This window comes from Zootermopsis nevadensis, unplaced genomic scaffold (genome assembly GCF_977971745.1).
Source record: "Zootermopsis nevadensis isolate Lab colony 2312 unplaced genomic scaffold, Znev_1.0 Znev_ptg000004l, whole genome shotgun sequence".
NCBI lineage: Eukaryota > Metazoa > Arthropoda > Insecta > Blattodea > Termopsidae > Zootermopsis > Zootermopsis nevadensis.
The window spans coordinates 8,322,251-8,343,378 of NW_028259136.1; the positions used below are offsets into that span (position 1 = coordinate 8,322,251).

Here is a 21,128-nt window from a genome sequence, read left to right on the forward strand (position 1 = left end):
AAATTTTCTCCTCCGGTGCGATGCCTCCCAGGAACAGCCATGTCTACATTAAGCGGTTCTTCGTAGACACTGATTCTGACATTCCACTGCATACCTGCCTGGACAGACTGAGTAAAAACGCGATGAACAAAATCAGAACAACCAGTCTGGTCTCTCTCGGCTGAGATTCACAGCTGGGGGTTTCCGGCACACGACAAGAGTATTAACCTCGAGGTGCGCCATTCGATTAAGTCAACCGCCTCAGCTGGGATCAAACTGGTGTCTTCTGGATACGAATCGCTTGATTAATTAGAGCTAAAACGAACCACGAAGGGGAGAGAAAGAAAGAAAGAGAAGAAGAAATAAGGCATAAGGTGAAATCCGACTGGTATCTGCGAGTGTAGTTTTGTTCAGGGCGAACCAGGTTTGCCGACAAGATATTCCCCACAAGAGGCACTTGCGCGCCTACGCACTAATTTGTTTTTGTTTCAAAACGCCTAACCAACAAGTGTCGCCTTGTCGGACTGTCACTTCGGGCATTATACAGTGCCGAATGAGACCTGATGAAGGCTGTTCCGCCGCTAGAACACGTCACCTCTAAGCACTGCCCTATTTGAAACGCATGAACACGAAGACAAATTAAAATTATACGTCAGTGTAGTCGGGGCCAACCCGTGAGTTCGAGGTCCGTTAGAAGTAAAAGGTGTGGGTATACTGTCCATACTAAAAACATTGTTTTCCTTCGCCCGCAGATTACTGACGTAAGCAAAATGCAGTCTGTTCCCTGGTATATTCATTTATTTATTTAGTGTTCTGTCTGACGACAGGTCCATATGAACAGGATCCTTCCATCCTTTTCTCGGACTGGGACCTGTTCATATACGTTCTTGGCAGATGATCCAGAAGTGGTTTGCCATTGCCTTCTTCTGTGTGTGAATGGAGTAATTGTTGGGATGCCACGGAGGAAAACTCCGTGTTGCCTAGACCACGGCCTTGCCCAACACAAGTTATAAATTCGGGCACCGCCGGGAATCGAACCCGAGACCCCAGCGTTCTAACCACTAGACCACCGTGGCGGTATATGTAAATGTACTGACAGAAAATGTTTCATCGCGAAATAATACGTGAAGGGTTGAATATAAAAGTACATTGCCTTCCTATGTTACTTTATAGTTATTTGATTGTGCGACTGTTATCAGTGGCCTCAATCAACGTCTCGTGCAGCCAGAGTTGGATAATTCAGAGACCTCGAGGAATTAGATTCTCTGTAGGCTTTAAATTATAAGTTCCGCTCTCTCACAGTTGAATTCAGCGAGTACTTACGGACTGCCCTGAATCGCCTACTGCGAGGACCCGAAGGTCGTTGCACCCTGGCGTTAGGGCTCGTGCTTTCGGAAAACTCACGTCAGACCCCTAACCACGAAATATCAATATCAGAACGCTGCATCTTGGATATTTCTGTTATATCCCGACAAAGGTCAGTGGTCACCCAGCCTGTGAGGGCGCTGAAGTTAAATATGGACACAGTCCTAAGCGACGTATCTTGTACGTAACACAAAAGGTTAATTATGCCTTCGTTTACTTAATGACACTTAATTAACTACAGAGCATTCGCTTTTTGCAAATTCTGTTAGGTCGTGTCCAGTTGGGAAAGGTTAGGTTAGCGGCGCTCGACGTCACTTTTTCAACTTTCCAATATTGTCCGAATGCTCCCCGAGCTTAATTTATGACAAATATGGCTCTGTTGGAGACGTCGCGACGCCCGGCGTCTTTTTTCCAACTTTGTGTCCGAAGGCATTTTCAGCTTAATTTGTGTCAAATATGGCATCTATTGGAGACGTCGCGACGAACGGCCTCCCGACGCTGGGCGTCGATCTTCCAACTTTGTATCCGAAGGCATTTACAGCTTAATTTGTGTCAAATATGGCATCTATTGGAGACATCGCGACGCTCGGCGTCGGTTTTTCAACTTTGTCCTACGGCATCCCGAGGTTAGTTTGTCAAACGTGGTGTCTTGGAGACGTGGCGAATTTCGTGGCGACGCTCGGAGTCGTCATTCTTCGTATTAAGAGTAGATCCAAAGCTCACCTATGCCCTGCAGATGACAGCTGGAATGTTTATCGAAACATCGGTTAATACTCAACATTCAAAGCGGATCCCACCCGAAATCGTACATTCACAATTTTACACTCGGGAGCGAAACAAATTAGCTCCCAGCACGTCATACAAATCATGGCGTTTCTTGGTTCAACGATCCCACGTGTTTTAAGTGTAAGGCCATGACTGCATCTTATCTTTACACACGTAGGGGGTACCGTATTGCGTGTTGCCGATATTCCAGGGCCGGTCCGTTTCATTTGCAAAATAAACTGCCTTCACGTCCGGCTACTGAAGGAGCGATATTTTACTGTGGGGTGAGGGACGAGACCACAGCAAAGCTGAGGTCTTGACTTCGGAACCGGAAGTTCGAATTTCTCTCGCCTCACCGGGTTTACTAAGAAACTAAGTGGGGATATTGCGCCTCTTACTCTGGTAGAAATTGACCAACGTTTCAGACGTAGTAGCTGCCTCCATCATCAGTGAATCGCCTAGACTACACGGCGTTAACATCCCAGAAGGCAGCCATCTTCGGACACCGCCTGGAATCGAAAGCTGTTAACCTATTTAATACATAACCCAAACACAACAAAAGAAAAGCACGAATAGTTGGCTTAGTCTCTAGAGACGTCGTCGAACAAACGAATTTCAGTGATTTTTCTCGAAAATCAAATAACTCCAGATCAAAACAGTTGGTGATTCTAAACGAGATATCTCGTGCGCAGCACAGAATTGGTCACAGTGTGATTTGAGATTTTCACTTTAGTGAAAATTTGGACGGTGGTCTTCTGGGTTGCGTCGCCGTGTACACTCGTGGGTGGTCACAGCCACAGAAAGCGTTGATATTTGTTCTTCGTTCTTTACTGGCTACAAAGGCGGCACACGTGTTATTTGCTTAATTTAGTGTACTGGTGTACGTGTCACCTCACATCACGAATTCCAGTCACGTTCTGGGCTCAAGAGTCCCGGACTTGGAGTGTTCAAAGACGCATGAGCTCCTGGACCTCAACGAAGTACAAATTTCTGGTCTGAATTTATTTTGCTCAGTAACAAAACCTCAAACAGCGTCTCTCAAAATAAAAGTTTAAATTCAAGATTACTGTCTTCTATGTTGTTTTCGCCGTGTAGTCTGGTGGAAGTATTCACCCTGATGATGGAGGCAGTAAGGACCTCTGAAACGTCGGTAAACTTCTACCAGACTACACGGCGCTACAACCCAGAAGACAGCCATCTTCGGACTCCGCCGTGAAAACCTCAAACCCTACAAAAGTTGAAATTATTGGTTATCTAACAGCAGAAATTCGATACGTTGCCATGGAAACAAATTGACATCTGCGCATTAAGTCCTGTGCCCCTATACGCATTTAAGGCGAATTACTTACGCATACCTCAACTTGATCTTAAACCTCTGAACTGATTCAGTCGCAATTTAAGAGTACAGTCGAGTACATTGCAAACACATCGTCACAATTCTGTATAAACTCACGAGCGGCCACTGAACCTATTTTGAATAGAAACATTGGTCTAACTGTACCTCTGTGCACACATTCCTGACAATTCCTTCAGAGACGTGGTTCAAATCAAAATGAAGCCGGCTTCCTTTTGTCAGGCAAAATACACGGTTAGCTCCATTGAAAGAGGAAAGCAACGTCCTACTCGAAGTTCTTGTTTGCTTATTATGGATAAGCATTTGTCGAATTAAGAATTATTCATTTATAATCACAAAACAGAAGCCGCTGTCTTCTCGGTTAATCCTTTAAAACCCAGTGGTAACTATACGTACCACATACTTTAACAATCAGTCCCTCTGTATTTCTCCCACACACTGTATCTATGTGTTTCGTATGATTCTCAGTGCAAACAGCGATTATTTCCTTAACCAGCGTTAACCAGTTGATCTTCGTAATGGTGAAGTGTCGTGTTTTCTTCGCGGTACGGACTGGATTCTTAAATATTATGCACGCAGTGCGTGTCTCGTTATAAACAGCGATTATTTCCTTAACCAGCGTTAACCAGTTGATCTTCGTAATGGTGAAGTGTCGTGTTTTCTTCGCGGTACGGACTGGATTCTTAAATATTATGCACGCAGTGCGTGTCTCGTTATAAACAGCGATTATTTCCTTAACCAGCGTTAACCAGTTGATCTTCGTAATGGTGAAGTGTCGTGTTTTCTTCGCGGTACGGACTGGATTCTTAAATATTATGCACGCAGTGCGTGTCTCGTTATAAACAGCGATTATTTCCTTAACCAGCGTTAACCAGTTGATCTTCGTAATGGTGAAGTGTCGTGTTTTCTTCGCGGTACGGACTGGATTCTTAAATATTATGCACGCAGTGCGTGTCTCGTTATAAACAGCGATTATTTCCTTAACCAGCGTTAACCAGTTGATCTTTGTAATGGTGAAGTGTCGTGTTTTCTTCGCGGTACGGACTGGATTCTTAAATATTATGCACGCAGTGCGTGTCTCGTTATAAACAGCGATTATTTCCTTAACCAGCGTTAACCAGTTGATCTTCGTAATGGTGAAGTGTCGTGTTTTCTTCGCGGTACGGACTGGATTCTTAAATATTATGCACGCAGTGCGTGTCTCGTTATAAACAGCGATTATTTCCTTAACCAGCGTTAACCAGTTGATCTTCGTAATGGTGAAGTGTCGTGTTTTCTTCGCGGTACGGACTGGATTCTTAAATATTATGCACGCAGTGCGTGTCTCGTTATAAACAGCGATTATTTCCTTAACCAGCGTTAACCAGTTGATCTTCGTAATGGTGAAGTGTCGTGTTTTCTTCGCGGTACGGACTGGATTCTTAAATATTATGCACGCAGTGCGTGTCTCGTTATAAACAGCGATTATTTCCTTAAACAACGTTAACCAGTTGATCTTCGTAATGATGACGTGTTGTGTTTTCTTAGCGGTACGGTCTGAATTCTTATTTGGCTTCAAGGGGTTAGTCCTAGGGCTGTATTCTGTCCTCATGTGGTTAAATAAACCTGCCTTATTCAGTTTTCATCTAAAATAACATTAAATATTTCGCCACTTTTTTTCTAAATCCATTCTCTTCGTTTTTCATTGTTCCTCCATCCATCAACAGGAAAAAAAAACCCACCTTTCCGAAACTATTCTTTTGTACGAACACACAACGTCAGAAATAGTAACTGATTCCATGGAGAAAGTCTTTCTTGAGAAGCTAATAGTCTCTCAGCTAGTCACGAAATTTCCGGCCTTTAAAATTCATTACCTTGGTCACGAGAGCCCGCCACCGGTCCCCATTCTTCGCCACACCCACCAACCCCATTTCTTTAACATCAATTTTGATATAATCTTCCCATCTATGACTAAGTCTTCCGAGTTGTCTCTTTCCTTCAGGCTTTCCAGCTAAAATTTACCACTGCGTTTTAAAGAGAGGATTAAAATGGGCTTAGTCACTGTAGTTACAAAAAAAGTCGAACTAGACGGGTTTACTTTCAACTTGTTTCGATATATCGTATCGATATCAGGAGTGTCGACATACCTACTCATGTTGACTGACGGTAGCCGAAGTTTTTACACCTGATTAACATCCAGCGACCGATCGGTGGCCGGCGCAACTCTCATTTCTCCTTCCTCTCCTTATTTCCTTTATTTATCCACCTACGTCTTGTTTCTTTGTCACAGATTTGTTTCCACTTACGCTCCATCATTACACTTCTTTCCTTTATGAAAATCAATGATTATGAAAAAATAAATCGATCAATGAAAATCCTCCTCCCTCATTCTTTACACTGTCCTTTACCTTCTGTCTTTCGATTTATTGACAATCCCGTCTTTGTGTTTGTTCCGTCTTCATTGCACCTTTCTCTCCATTCCTTTGTCCCTAGATATCCTTCTTATATTTCTTGTGCCCTCTAAATGCATCCTCTTTCGTTATTTATTTATTTATTGTTTAATCGTCTCTTTCGTTCTGCAGCATTTATCTTATTCCTCGTCCCGTGTTCGTTCAATTTCTTTTTCATTTCACTTAATATTTATGTCGCACTAGTTCAGCCTTTCGGCGTCTCAACACAAACGAATATCGAAGATCAATTCAGCTGGAAATCTTATTCAAACTACAAACACCGAAATAAAGATTAAGCTGGCTTTCGTGAACATTTCTGGTTTCCCTAAAGGGCGTATAATGTCTTGACCACCTCAGCAACTGCCAGCTTCTAAATAAGGAATCTGCACCTCTTCGTTTGTTAGTTTAGTCAGTTACTGAAGTGACGTCGATGTTGAAGCGAGTGTTACTTGTGTGTACGTACAGTCACTCTTGGACAGATGTCGTAGCTCGTCGGTAATTCAGCCACTCACTCTGCCCCCTAGCACGTTAGTCCGTTAGTTTGTTAATGAGAACTGTCTCGACAGCTCTGGCTTTTACTGAACCCTACTGTTGCTACATCCCACTAGCTATTAAATACAAACGCTCTTTTAATAATATCACGGTGCATCACCTGAGGCGGAATCTTGCTGCATCTGTTTGAGGTCTCCCGTTCGTCTCTTTGTGCCATAAATGTGAATAGATTTCAAGGTGATCCGGGCGAATGTAGAACGTTGCTCCAGTTATGTCATATTTGATGAAGGGCCACTCTTATGTAACGTAAATGACAAGCCTGTATAGAAATCCACGCACGGGAAAAACAAGAAATGCATACAAAGTTTTCGTGCGAACCTTGTATGAGATATGCAGGAATAAATGAAAGGACACATCAAATTAACGAGAAGTTCTTGCAAGAACTTAACGACGCTTTCGTCCCTTTAAATCCGCTAATCTAGAACGAATTATAAATTAACAAACTAACTAACCAACCCCATGGAGCAGGTCTGTTCTTGAGATGCTGGTAGTTGGATTCTGTGAAACCAAAATGTTCATTACAGTGTGCAAAAGAGTTTGCAACAATCTTGAGCTAGACGAATCCCCTCACACAGTGATTCCTTAACTTTCAACTTTCATGTGTATTTTGTCATCTATTTTACTGGGGCTTTCAGTTTCTTACACAATAAACGCCGAATGACCGAATGAGTTACGAATAATGAATTTGAAAGTAGCGGAAGGAAGTGAATGTGGCCTAATTTTTAGATACTATACCGAAATTCGAGTCGAGGGATTAAGGAAAATCGCTAAAATCCTCTGTCTTCGGGATGATATTTGAACCCAGGACATCCCGAATGCGAAACAAGAATATTGACATTTGGTTGATAACTCATCTGAGATGCAATGATCTTTCTGCGCGTACAGTTTCTGGAACCAAAGTCAAATAAAAATAGACCCACATTTCCTTGTCCCCGTGCGACAGAGGGAAATTTCTTTGGAGACGCTCGCTCGTCCCCAATCTGTGTCCCTTCAAAAGGCTTTGTTCTGCAACCGGAAAGAGAATTTCACGTGACCGGAAGTGCCTCGTGCCCAGCGCCAACAAGCCAAGTGCAGTAGCAGATAGACAAAGAAACATTTACTTGTGGTACTCTGCTTTGCTGTCATGGCTACTGGAGTCGATCGTACTATGGCAACAAAAACTCTAATCAAGGTTGTTCCAAGCAGAATACTCTGTATTTCTGCAGGAACAATGACACAGGTCGTTAAGCCAACACAAATTTGTTACGTGCTGTGCACAAAGAAGGTGAGTTCGGTCCCTAGGCTATCTTTATATTTAAGAATTCAGACCGTACCGCGAAGAAAACACCGCACTTCACCATTACGAAGATCGACTGGTTAACGCTGTTTAAGGAGATAATCGTTGTTTATCCTGAGAATCACACGAAACACATAAATACACTGCGTATGCATATAAATATTACGTAAGAATTCAGTCCGTACCGCGAAGAAAACACCACACTTCACCATTACGAAGATCGACTGGTTAACGCTGTTTAAGGAGATAATCGCTGTTTATATTGTGAGAATCATACGAAACACATAAATACAAAATGAAGAGTTGATGATTGGTAAACCAGATGGTACATATAGTTACCACTGGGCTTTAAAGGGTTAAATGAAATAATAAGTTAGGAGGAACAGAGTTCTGAGAAGAAATTCGTATCTAACAGAGAGAAAGACGTAGGAAGGTGATGGAGATAATTACATAACGAGGAGCTTCGCAATTTACATAAACTTAACCAGACATTAATAGAGTAATTGATATTTTGGGAGAAACGCGTAGCACGAGTGAGGAAGACGAGATATGAATACACAATTTTGGTCGGAAAACATTAATCGAAAGACCTCTTGGGAGACAATTGGGAGTATAATATTAAAACGGATCTTCCAAAATCAGTGTAGTATGAAATGGCGGTCTTTGGGAACACGGTAATGAAATTCTGAGCGACTATCAGCTTCTCAAGGACTCTGCCACATGGATTCGGTCTGAGTTTTTCAAAGGGAAACATTCACACGTTGTTGTTTATTGTTACGAAGTCAGACGACAACGAGGAGTCTTAAGAAGACGCTATTTCAAGTTCCATGCTCGTCTGAACGACCAGCAGCTGTCTCTCGTGATGCAATGTGACGTCACACGCACCTGTTGCTAGGCAACGCTGTGCTGTTACTCAACGTGTGGATATGTTTTGTTCGCAGGATGAGATGAGGCCGGTCAGCTTGTTTGGACAGCCCTGAGGAGCAGTCGCCATGCGGGAGGAAGAACTCGAGGTGGCCATCAAGGTGAGGGTCATTTTGGTTTCCTCCGACTGTCAAACATTTATGGGGTGACCAAATTAGAGAGGAAGGGATGGGCAGGGAATGTAGCATATGGTGGATATGAGAAAACCTGAAGGGAAGAGAGCATTCGGAAGACATAGCAGGATAATATTAAATTGGATCTTTGGGAAATAGTGTTGGGACGGTGCGGATTGGATTCATATGGCTCAGGATAGGGACCAGTGGTGGGCTGTTGTGAACACGGTAATGAACCTTCTGGTTCCATAAAAGACGGCAAATTTCTAATAACATCTGAAGAAGGACTCTGCTCCGTGGAGTTTGTTAGTTAGTTAGTTAGCTCAGTTGAGATCCTTTAGAGTCAGCTTTCTCTTGGCCTTCGCTGGATTTGCCCACCTCTTTGAACGAGCGTTCGCTACTGAGGTCGGAGTTCACATTTTTTCACACACCGAGAGAAAATTTAGCACAGGAAATGCTCATTCGTCTTTTCTTGAGGAAGTTCTCGTTCCCACAAGCAAGAACTTTAATAAAAAAATCAGTTTATCCAACGCTGATGTTGTTGTTCTGGGTTGTAACGCCGTGTAGGAATTTCAGTCAGATACCATCGTTTCGGACGAATATACTGACTCCATCTTCAGGGCTGATTTGAGACAATATGTTTCTCCGAAATGTTTATACCTACGAACAAGTCCGCACGAAGTTCGAAAGCAGAACATTTATAACTTCACCGCCGTGAGAACCTCAGATCTCAATTTCATCCAATTTTTTATCATCAATCATGAGTAAAAACGCGGAAACAGGGAAATGTTTTGTGAACATTTTATAGTAAATAAGTAATCTAGAAACAACTCTTTCATCTCGGTCTTGTTTCATTTTTGTTGCAAACCTATTGCGTACTAGGTAATAGGAACGCATTGCTAAAGACTGTAAAAGCAAACAGTTGAAGTATGTCACGAGCTTATAACCAACCTGTAGCGTTGTGAAACATCATATAAAAAAGCGTACAAAGATTTCTCGGTAATTTCTAAGCCATGTGATTCTTTTCCATCGATTATATAAACAAGGTTACATTCTAAACAAGCCATTTACGATTGGGTACTTACTATACGCTCAAGAGAAAGCCCGTTCATTGTATAGGCCAATAGAAAACCTGTAGTCTTGCAAGCACATTAAAGAACGTAACAAACGACGATCGAAAAGAAACCGTATGCATGCAAGTACTGAGTCTAGAATCATAATGAAGAAAATAATAAATGAAGAACGGAAAAAGACCTTATCCTTGCATCTGCTGCAGTATAAGGAAAAATCCAAAGCAGAAGATTTGTTGAATAAAACAGAATATCAATGAACGACGAAAAAAAGAAAACTTGTTTCTCTAGAATTCTTGCATAAGCTCCGATTTCTTTAGCTAATTAAGTCTGTGAAGCGAGGGGGAAAAACTTGTTTCATTGAAGGAGAATCGAAATAGTTGTTTAGTCTGAAAACCATTGAGACCAGCCATCAAATTATTTACACCTGGAAAAAAAAAGCTTAAATATTTGCGAAAGGAGGCCCTATGCTCCACTTAGGAGTTACAGGAACTACTACTAATTCATACCCCTGTTCTGGGGATGATTTAGGAAGCCCTTACACTGACCTACATGAGGCCTCTACATTATAATGGCTTCCTAACAGGACTTCACATTCACCCTGAAGATGGCATCCGAAATGTTTGTCGAAGTGTTGGAAGAAATCCAACATTCGGCGCGAGTGTGAATGCGTGTATGTTTGTGTGGTTCGAACAGATGTTCACGATGATTTGAGACAGCTGAATGTGATTGGTGTGCCGACAGGTGGTGATCGTGGGGAACGGAGCTGTGGGCAAGTCCAGTATGATCCAGCGTTACTGCAAAGGCACCTTCACCAAAGACTACAAGAAGACGATCGGCGTGGACTTCCTGGAGAGACAGATAGAGTGAGTGGATTTCAGTGTACGCGTTGGACGGAAAGGAATTCGTTCCGATTTATTCGGCCGAGTGTTCGATGTTTCTAGTTGAGGTCGCAGCCAAAATACGGCTATTAGCTTCGCCCCTGTCTGTCTGTCTCCTGTCCATCCGCGTGTAACGACTCTACAACGACCGAACGGATTTTCATGAAATTTTACACTGGCTAGTCCTCTTTTTTCTTTACTAAAGTTTGCCTACACATTCTGATTTCGGATGAAATGACACAAAAATAACGCGAGTATTGCCTGAAGACGTAGCGTTTTTATCCGCGCCTAGGTGGGGAATCCTCCATGCCTACCTTGGTTATCCTGGTCACCTTGTTCATTATGGCTATGTTTTTACCTGTAAGTCTCCACGAGAGGAATCCCCAGCCAAACGCGAGAACACGTGGGGAATCCTTATGACGTCATCACCAAGTAATATGTCACTGCATAAGCAAAGGACGTTTTTCCTAGGCACATCTGATGTCACTGACACAATCTAGAAACTTGAAAGGTCAAATTCTGGTGAACGCTCCAAAACTTGTTTCATCTAGAATAAGGCCATGGGAGATGTACGTACTAACCTTTGCCTGTAGATGGAGCTGAGTGGTCAGCAAGATGTGTTTATGGGTCAGTTCTGTTTGGATGGCTTTGTACCAGTACTGTCAGTCAGTCAGTCGAGGTATCTCGAAAGTGACTGGCCGACCGCAAGTCATTTCTGAGCTTTCAGGGACGCGTCCCTTAGCCCTGTATTGCAGTGTCCCCAGTCACTGTCCGCCTGATTATTGTTGTTACGGTCCCTCCAGGTGTGCGCGCGCAATTGTTCCGGTGTTCCGGCCTCCGGCAGGCGGGTTGAATGAATTTGAGCACTCTTAGAATATAAGCAACTTCTAAAACCGAGCGACGTTCTCAGTGTGAAAACCTCAAATCCAAAATGTCTGTCCAAGTGGATAAAGAAATTATTTATTTTGGTCAGTCTTATTTACGCTCCAAAATTGCTGTGTCCTAAATTCTGGGCCACCAGGCCATAATAGAAGCCTTCAAGTGTCATATTCTGCAGGCCAGGACTTCGCCGACGAGTGATACTCCGAACCTCGTATAGGTCGGCGAGTTAGAAAAGGATTTTTGCCCAGGGAGGGAGGCACAGGGTATTCAGAGACCCCGACCTTGCAAATGCTGTCTGTTTTTAATATTATCCTCCCCTTTGAAGTGTCTCCGTCCTATTATAGTCAGTCACAAGAAGACAAGATGAGGGTTTCGGTGTTCTTGTCTTTTGTGAAGCTAACCACTCACCCCCACCTAGTGCCGTGGTTAAGAATGAGTAGGGGCTATACCATCTCTCCCCCCAAGCGTCTAAATGGCGTGCAGTGGGGACAGCTTTACGTTTTTACAGCCAGTGTGTCCGGAATCTTCAAGGAACATCTTTTCAAGTCGTAAAGACGACGGGAGACTGGGGGCTAACAACTCTGATAAAACTACAGGGTGTTCAATTTAAAATTCAACACTAACAACTGCATATGAACCCGTTCACGCACAGAATAATGAGGCAAATGGCGATTACAGCTGATACCCTCCTTGAAATCGGTACTACTGTACGAATTTCGTGGGGACAGTGTCCTCCAGAACCTAACAGTCACCCGGCTCGTCAAAATATTTACCGCCTTTCAAGGAACCCGAAGGTTCACAAGAGCACGTCACTAAGCCCTGTCCTCGGCCAGACGATTACAAAAATTATAATCTCAAAATTCACAGTGGGCCTGGGCACAAAGTAGACAGATATGCATTTGTGTGAATTACGTAGAAATTATCTTGGCTCGGTTCGTGTGATTCAAGGACCGATGTTTGCAGTCCGCGTCGTAATTCGTTAAATACGGCACACAGATTACGAAGCTGTTTTCTGCGAGATCCCAGCCTCAGATAACAGGCCGGCTCCTATATTTAAGAGTGGTACAAGTTGCTCTCTCATGACTTGCTCTATTCTACCCACGAAGATCACCATCTGTTACTACTCCAGCGTTTTATTCGAAATTACTAAACGGATTTCGACGAAACTTAATACAACTGAGACTATACCAAGAGACGCTCTCAATATAAAATGAGGGAAAGTCGAGCGAAACTGTAGGCGTTGAGTCCTGATGATGGAGGCAGAAAGCACCTCAGAAACGTCGGATCAGTTTCTACCAGACTACACGGCTCGACACAGCCCCAGAAGACAAGACACCTTCATTTTCGCCTCCGTGAGAACCTGAAATCGCACGCAGGCTATTTGGTTCCATCGAGATTGGATCACTGTTACGCCTAGCCTACACGAGAAAAATCAACTTCATCAGGAATTAGAACTTTTAAATCTGCGTATCTCAGATATTCTCCGAGGTGATATAAACTTCAGCAGAAATACAGCACTTTTATTTTCCGTCGTTACACAAGCTTATTGTTAAAGTTGCTGTCTGCCATTCAATAACAACGGACACGCACCTCACACACAACCCGATATAGGCACCCAGACGCGTCTCCAAAATTAAATGAAAGAAGCCTGGAGATGTAATAAAAACGGATAAAACATAAGCAATATAAGCAGAGCAACAGATACACCAGATTTTAATTTTAATTTTGATAGACCTGACGATGATAGAATTGTATATCGAAACATGTCGTCAATTTTAAAATGTAACAATTTTATGTGAAAATTTTATATGATTTTAACAATAAGCTTGTGTAACGACGGAAAATAAAAGTACTGTATTGAGGAACACAAGCATGATGCAATTAAGATATAAGAAATACAGCGTTTTCATACCCGGAATCTCAAAAAGTTTTATCGGTAATACCGAAATTTGAGAGTATTAAACGTAAATCCCGACCGCGGGGCCATTAGACAAGTATGAATTGAGGGGGGAGGTCGAAGACCAGTACCTTGGCCTGCCCTGAGACGCAGAAAGGTCACCTGACACTAGCGGTGTTTCTGGCAAGCAGTTTCCATGGCAACTAGGACGACCACGTGTCTGTATAATTCCGAAAGCTTTTATAACTACAACCCGACAGCACGTACAAAGTCGTAAATTATGCCCGTGTACAGTTCAGTTCGCTAAATATTCACAGTACCAAAAGAAGATTTCAAATGAACGTTGCGGACAATTTATGAAAAGATATTTCAGCGAGATTTGCCCAATATGTTTTGCCGTGACAAACTGCAAGAACAAATTATTATTTTTTTATTTATTTAGTGTTCTGTCTGACGACAGGTCCATATGAACAGGATCCTTCCATCCTTTTCTCTTCTCGGACTGGGACCTGTTCATATACGTTCTTGGCAGATGATCCAGAAGTGGTTTGCCATTGCCTTCTTCTGTGTGTGAATGGAGTAATTATTGGGATGCCACGGAGGAAAACTCCGTGTTGCCTAGACCACGGCCTTGCCCAACACAAGTTATAAATTCGGGCACCGCCGGGAATCGAACCCGAGACCCCAGGATTACAAGGCCAGCGTTCTAACCGCTAGACCCCGCGTCTGATGAACCGTGTATATTCCTGAATGCGAATCTGAAAACCTTACGTGTGCTTCGCCACCGTGAATATTCACCATGGTCACATACTTCAAGGTCAGCACCGTCACGGGTCATCCACATGAGCAAACACATACATCTTCACATCAGGGGGGCTCTGGACAGTAACAATTCCATTAGGATAACGGAACTGTTCTCCTGGACTATAAATTACCAGGTGTTCTATTGCCCATTTATCTTCCAAGACATTGAAGATTGATGCGAGGAAGTTGGAATTGTCCTCTTCTATCTGACCCAAAAGAACAGACAGTTTCACCTGAAGACGGGAGCAGAACTAGCTGCCGAAACAGTGGCTTCGTTTTTATAATATTTAACGACGGATCAAGCCAGGCGAAGTCGAAGATTGCTTGCTGTCTTCTGGGATGTTGATCCATGTAGTCTGGTAGGGATTTACCGACATTTCAGAGGTACTTACTGCCTCCATCATCAGGGCGATCTCCCTGATTATGAAGACAGCCATCTTCAAGTTACAGCGCGTTCAGTAATATTCTCAGAAATGCTCGGGGGGTGGGGGTTATTACCTGCTACTCGAACAGAGGGTTGAAATGACTACAGTGTTCACGCCAATCGATAATGTTTCAGGCTTTCCATCAACTTTTCATCCAACTGTGCCATGCGAATCAGTTATTAATTGCACACCGTTGAATCATGTTGACATGCTCCTTATTACACACCCTCTACCTCGAAGAATCGATGGTGGCTGTCCAGCTGTCGCAGGAGTCTGTTATTTTGATTGATAAACCCGTTGCGCCAAAGCGGAATTATAGAGTGCCCACAAATTTTCTACTCGATTTGTCGGAAAGAAGCTGCGATTAGTTGTCTTTCGAGCGAGATCTGAAACGAAGACCCCCACGAAAAGGGATGTTAAAGCGACAGCCACTACATCGATAAATCTGGTTACCCTTACGCTGTGGCGTGCTGTACGCCTAGCTGATAATGAATCAAGTTTTGAGACAACTTATCAGCGCAACCCAGTACAAAAACTCTAGTATAAAGGGAATAACACAATTTAAAATCGATACGGATGATCTATTCATGTATTCTCTGAATATTAACTAACTTACGTCTGCTTTGTGTTGGCAGCACTGTTAAAACAAAGCCCGCCATCGGACACGACACCCACGAAATACAGACCTGTTCCCCCTAATATCCATCTCCTTCTTGATCTTCCAAGTTCTTAATTTCCGGGAAAATCTGAGTTCACATTCTACATCATTTCTGCTGAGGGGCTAAGAATTAAACGGTTGTAGTCTGAAGATGACTCTCTTATGGGATGTTACGCCGCGTTACCTGGTAGAAGTTTACGACGTTTCAGAGGCTAGTGAATCAGCAAGCACTTCTAAAACGACGCAAACCTCTACCACCAACTACACGGCGTAACAATTTAACAAAATGCACGCGTAATCTACTACAGGTACTTTGCCGTGAATCAGGTGGTAAATTTGCGAGCGGTAGGTGGCATTCCTGCACGCGGCCAGTTCACAACCTCACGCGTGATTTATATCCGCGGAGACAGACCGAGGCTAACGGTCAGCGTGTGTACTCGCACTCCAGAGGTCGGCTATGAGAGCAAGATTATGCCAGTCGGCTTCATTCTGTGGATGCCAGCCAACCGGTTAAATATTCTTACGACATCGGTCTTCTTGCTCCCTTCATCTCCTCCCCCTCTTAATTTATTCTCCAGATGAACCACCTCCCGCTTTCTTCCCATGTTCGTCTTCAATCTTACTGTATTCTATCTCAATTCCTTTTTCATCTCATTCTACCGCCATTTTCCTTCTCGTCTCTTCCAGTCTCAGTTTATCTTCCCTTCTTCATTCTTATTCTTCGAAATTACCTCAGAATGTTTTCCACAGTCTTCTCGCGTCACCCTGTCACGTGGTTTTCCTCCGCAGGCTGGACGGCGAAGAGGTGAGGCTAATGCTGTGGGACACGGCGGGCCAGGAAGAGTTCGACGCCATCACCAAGGCCTACTACCGCGGGGCGCAGGCCTGCGTGCTTGCCTTCTCCACCACAGACAGAGATTCCTTCGAGGCAGCTCACTCTTGGAAGATGAAGGTCAGTACAGACGCACCCAGTTGTCCTTCATCTACGATGCACGCTTTCCTCTTCACGTAAAACCTCCGTTCACTGACGTAATGACACTCAGACACCTAACATTTGCTACTGGAATTTGTCCTCCAAAATGATACGAGGGCCTCATCCGAAGCTGGACATGTTTACAGTCTTCATTACACCTAGAAGGACCAAAATAAAATTTCCCTTCTATGCAATACTGACGGCTAAACAGAATTATGGCGTATTAAATGTGATCCAGTGGTAAAATATTACGATGGGAACGGAAAAGAGATTGTAAAAGTGCTGTGATAATAACCAGGTTTCTTAGAAAACTTTGGTCTCATCAGATCTCTAAAATAAATATTGGCTGAATTAAAAATTCTGGAGATCGTAAGAGTGGCCTACGAACTTTGAGTAATTGAAGTGTAAGAAAATATAAGATTGTTTAAACCATATTAATCATTCCATCTTACCAGAAGGCTGATCACTTGTCTTACTGTACTCATAATTTTGGAATATTTTTCTAATCATCTGAGATAATTCTGACCCCCCCCCAAAAAAAAAAATCATTTAGTAGATGGAAGCACATGACACACCTTAACCCAACCCAACCTAACCTAACCTAAACTAACCTAACCTAACCTAACCTAACCTAACCTAACCTAACCCAACCTAACCCAACCTAACCTAACCCAACCTAACCTAACCCAACCCAACCCAACCTAACCTAACCCAACCTAACCTAACCTAACCTAACCTAACCCAACCTAACCTAACCCAACCTAACCTAACCTAACCCAACCTAACCTAACCCAACCTAACCTAACCTAACTTAACCTAACCTAACCTAACCTAAACTAACTTAACCTAAACTAACTTAACCTAACCTAACCAAACATAACATAACATAACCTAACCCAACCTAACCTAACCTAACCTAAACTAACTTAACCTAAACTAACTTAACCTAACCTAACCAAACATAACATAACCTAACCTTAACCTAACCTAATCTGTACAATTTGTGTCTTTTGTGGTAGGTGGAGGACGAGTGTGGTGAGATCCCAACGGTACTGGTGCAGAACAAGATAGACTTGCTGGACCAGAGTGTCGTGGATCCGTAAGTACTCAGCTACATGTAAAATTTCACTGCTGGGAATCATTTACCGGCAGACGTTCAAAGGGAAAAAACAATGAATGGCAGAATTTTAATGTAAAATTATCATTAAACGTGCAAGAAACGGACATGGTGGTTGTTCTGCCCAAAACACGAATTTACAGGCAGACGACCACATCGGACAACAACCCAGAATATCACTGCTATAGTTGCATCACTGTCGAAACCTCAAATCGTACATGCACAAAACATTCAAGTACTAGGTTCATTCACATCATAATGGAACGTAATTTCAATATTTGAATTAAATTTATTTACGTCTGAATGTTTATATTTCTCACAAATGCAGAGATTAGCCTCAAACACGGTTTTGCCACTTGGATTAGTTGGAACGGAGCTAATTTTTTAAGCGCGTTGCTCGATTTGGTAATTGCCTAAGTCTCGATGTGGAACTGGTAACCCCGCAGGGAGGAAGCGGACCTGCTGGCCAGGGCGCTCGGCTGCAGGCTGCTACGGACATCGGTCAAGGAGGACATCAACGTGAATTCAGTGTTCCGTCACCTAGCGGCCTGCTGCCTGGCAGAATTGCACCTCCAAGAGGAGGAGTACGCCCTGTCAGGAGCCAGCAATGGCATTCACCCACTCACCATCAGTAAGTACAGTCAAGGCGGACGACAGCGGCGCGAAAAGGAGAGATGAAAAGCGCATGCAGGGCAGTGGTCTCAAAATTAGGTGTATATGGGAGGATAATATTAAAATGTATTTTAAACGGGGGACAAAGCTGCGAAATAGATTCATTTGGTTCGGAATACGGAACAATGGCAAGGTCTTGTGAACATGGTAATGAACTTTGAGTTCCCAAAAAGAAAATGCAGCAAAATTTCGTGAGTATCTGAGCAACTATTAGCTTCTTGATCACTCTGCAATATGAAGCATGTGATTCAGAGCTACTAATTATGTAAACAAAAATTAAACAAACTAAATTAGCTCTTTAAGACAGTAACTCATGTGGTTCTCAGAGTAAACAGGGATTATTTCCCGAACAGCATTAACCAGCTAATGGAGACTCGTGTATTCTTTGCGTTACAGACTTAATCTAAAAATATTATTTACATAAGCTTCAGCTTCAAAGCATTAAATCTCTGCTCAGAGGTACGTTCTGAAAACTACGGTTATTCAAGAAGTGTGATAAGGGTACGACAGAGGAAACGAAAAATGTGTAAAAGATTTTGGTCTGAATAAAAAGCCATTTGGGAGATGTGGGCTAAGATAAGAAGATAAAATTAAAACGAATCAAACTGAAACAAAGTGTAAGCGTGCGGACGGGATCACGATAAAGTCCGATTATCGGCTACTATAATACGGCAATGAACGTTTCGGTCTCCTAAACCGAGGCATTTCTTGCACATTTACAAAATACATCTTCAATTTCATTTCAGGCGCCTTCAGCCCCGCTATGCAGAACGGAAAGTCCCACCACGGCAATGGAACCATCATCCTACGACCCGGTAAACAGAAGACTCACAAGAAGAAGAGTGTGCTTCGGAATGCATGCAGAATATTATGATGGTCCATACGACTGCAGACTATTAGCGACCCCCATCTGAAATCACAGAGCCCCAGTGCATTTAACTGTTTAAGCGAACAATCGGTACTTGGCTGGAAGTGGCGTACTTACATCGACGCTACAAGCCAAGACGACGACACATCTACCTGTGACATCATTACAGTTAAGGGCCTGCAGGAACATCAGTTTTGTCCGTCCCGTTCTGTAAAGATTTGACCACGTGTAGGAATGCCCTCACGGCGTGACCAGCCAACCCAAATGCAATTGGCAATGTTGAACCAATGTTTTAGTTATGGCATGAAATTATAAACGGAGGGCAGTACCTTCCGAAAATGTTAGAATTTCCATGCTTGGTACCTTAACCCGTTCCATGCTGTACGCGCCTCACAAAAAAGCATTTATTTCATACCTCTGAAGATCAGTAGACAGAATTGTGTCCCACTCTCGCTCAAAAGTTAGAAGCAAAGTATCCGCGGCTTTTCGTCATAAACGTACGTCACCGGGGATATTCTAGAACGAGGACGCTTCTCGAATAAAGACCGGTACGGAATGGGTTAAGAGTTTCCAAGTATACGATTTAAGAAGAACACTTTGAGATCATTAGATTAAAGTTTGCACGACGCATGGGTGATAATATGTTCTTAAAAACATATAATTATCCTGATTTTAAGAATTTTCATTCATAAAGACTATCTGGAAGAAAAAAAAATTCCACATAATTAACTGTATGTAAATAAACTATTTAAAAATGCATAACCTTTTCTTTTTGTATATAAAAACGATATTTACAGGTAAAATAATAGATTTAGCATGCGAACCAAGTACTATTACCGAATTTGTGTACATTTTACATATTTACTTTTGAATAAAGGTGGTTTTCTTCTGTGATTATCATTTTAAAGTCAAAGGTTTATAATAGAGCATTTTATAAATGAACTTCAGTTGTAATTATTGACTTTTATTTTAATGTACGTCAATACCAACAATTAGTAGTCTATCATCTGCACTTATTTTGTAGTGGCGCTAAAATTATCTTTGTAAACCAAGTACTGGAAAAATATTGAAAAAAATTAATTATGTTTACAGCATATTCAATTTCTCTAAGATTCATTTTAATAATATCCTCTAACCTAAAAGCCCAGATCTCAAGAAGCTTCTTCCCTCTGCATTTTCCTTGCAAAATTTTGTGTTACATTTCGATGAGAACTACATACCCGTATGCTCACCTAGCTCATCTTCATTGATTTATAATACTAAACTTTCTCAATCACCCCATTACCTTAACATTTTAAAAAATTACATAAATTTCCAAAATTATCTAAAAAAGTTCATAAATACGAACATTTTCGACATTAAAAAATTGTCAAAATCACAAGAACTTCCAAAATAGGCTACAAAAATATATAAAATTTTACAAATCATAAAAATTATCAAAACTGGCTAAATATTTTTGAAAATAAAATGTTTCCACAAATTTTCAAAATTCCAAAAGATCTTAAGAATTTCAAAATTTCGAAAAATATAAGATTTAAAAGAACACAGCCTTCATACAGGCAAGGGTTGGGTGTGGTTACTATAGTCAGGGTTAGGTTATGTTATCCTTCCCAAAAAATGGGTAGGTTGACTTAGGTTACGTTTAGATATGTTCTATTAGGATTTGTCAAAATTTCACAAAATGTTAAAAAAAATCAAAAAACATTTGAAGATTGTGCAAAATATCTAACATTTTAAAATTTTCAAAATTAAAAAAATTTCAAACATTACAACAATTTCAAAAATTCGCTAAAAGTGTCATAAGATTAAAACATTTTTTAAAATATTCAAAATTCAAAGTACAAAAGCCTTCATACCAGTCACATAGTCAAATCAAAACAATACATGTCAGTATAATTCCTAAACGTTTAATTACAGCTTTTTAAAATTTGTTTCTTGTCTTATATGCACAAAATAAGGAAAATCTTTATTACAATTCTTGCCAAACAATTTAAGGTTTTGTCACTCATTGGCTGATCATGTAACTGGAATTTATATTGCATGTAATTTCTATATTAAACAATTTATTGTAAATAATTTATCTGACTTATCTTACATACATGCTACATAAAAATTAAGCATGAT

The 21,128-nt window shown here is 41.8% G+C and overlaps 2 protein-coding genes across 3 annotated transcripts in view; one reads left to right on the forward strand and one right to left on the reverse strand.

The window, feature by feature from the left end:
• Rab23 (RAS oncogene family member Rab23) overlaps positions 1-19,898 on the forward strand; it is a 28,650-nt gene extending 8,752 nt beyond the window's left edge. Inside the window, exons 1-7 of one of the 2 annotated variants that reach the window (XM_022077564.2) lie at positions 7,569-7,708; positions 8,662-8,745; positions 10,572-10,693; positions 16,164-16,326; positions 17,367-17,446; positions 17,911-18,095; positions 18,883-19,898. In XM_022077564.2, the coding sequence (XP_021933256.1) occupies positions 8,713-8,745; positions 10,572-10,693; positions 16,164-16,326; positions 17,367-17,446; positions 17,911-18,095; positions 18,883-19,010 (711 nt within the window). In that variant the 5' untranslated portion in view covers positions 7,569-7,708; positions 8,662-8,712 and the 3' untranslated portion in view covers positions 19,011-19,898. Of the gene's footprint in view, positions 1-7,568; positions 7,709-8,661; positions 8,746-10,571; positions 10,694-16,163; positions 16,327-17,366; positions 17,447-17,910; positions 18,096-18,882 lie in introns of those variants that run through there. The other variant, XM_022077563.2, reaches the window with a different exon arrangement.
• The window catches only part of Usp14 (ubiquitin specific protease 14), a 37,765-nt gene that overhangs the window by 16,199 nt on the left and 438 nt on the right, over positions 1-21,128 (reverse strand). The window lies entirely within an intron of this gene.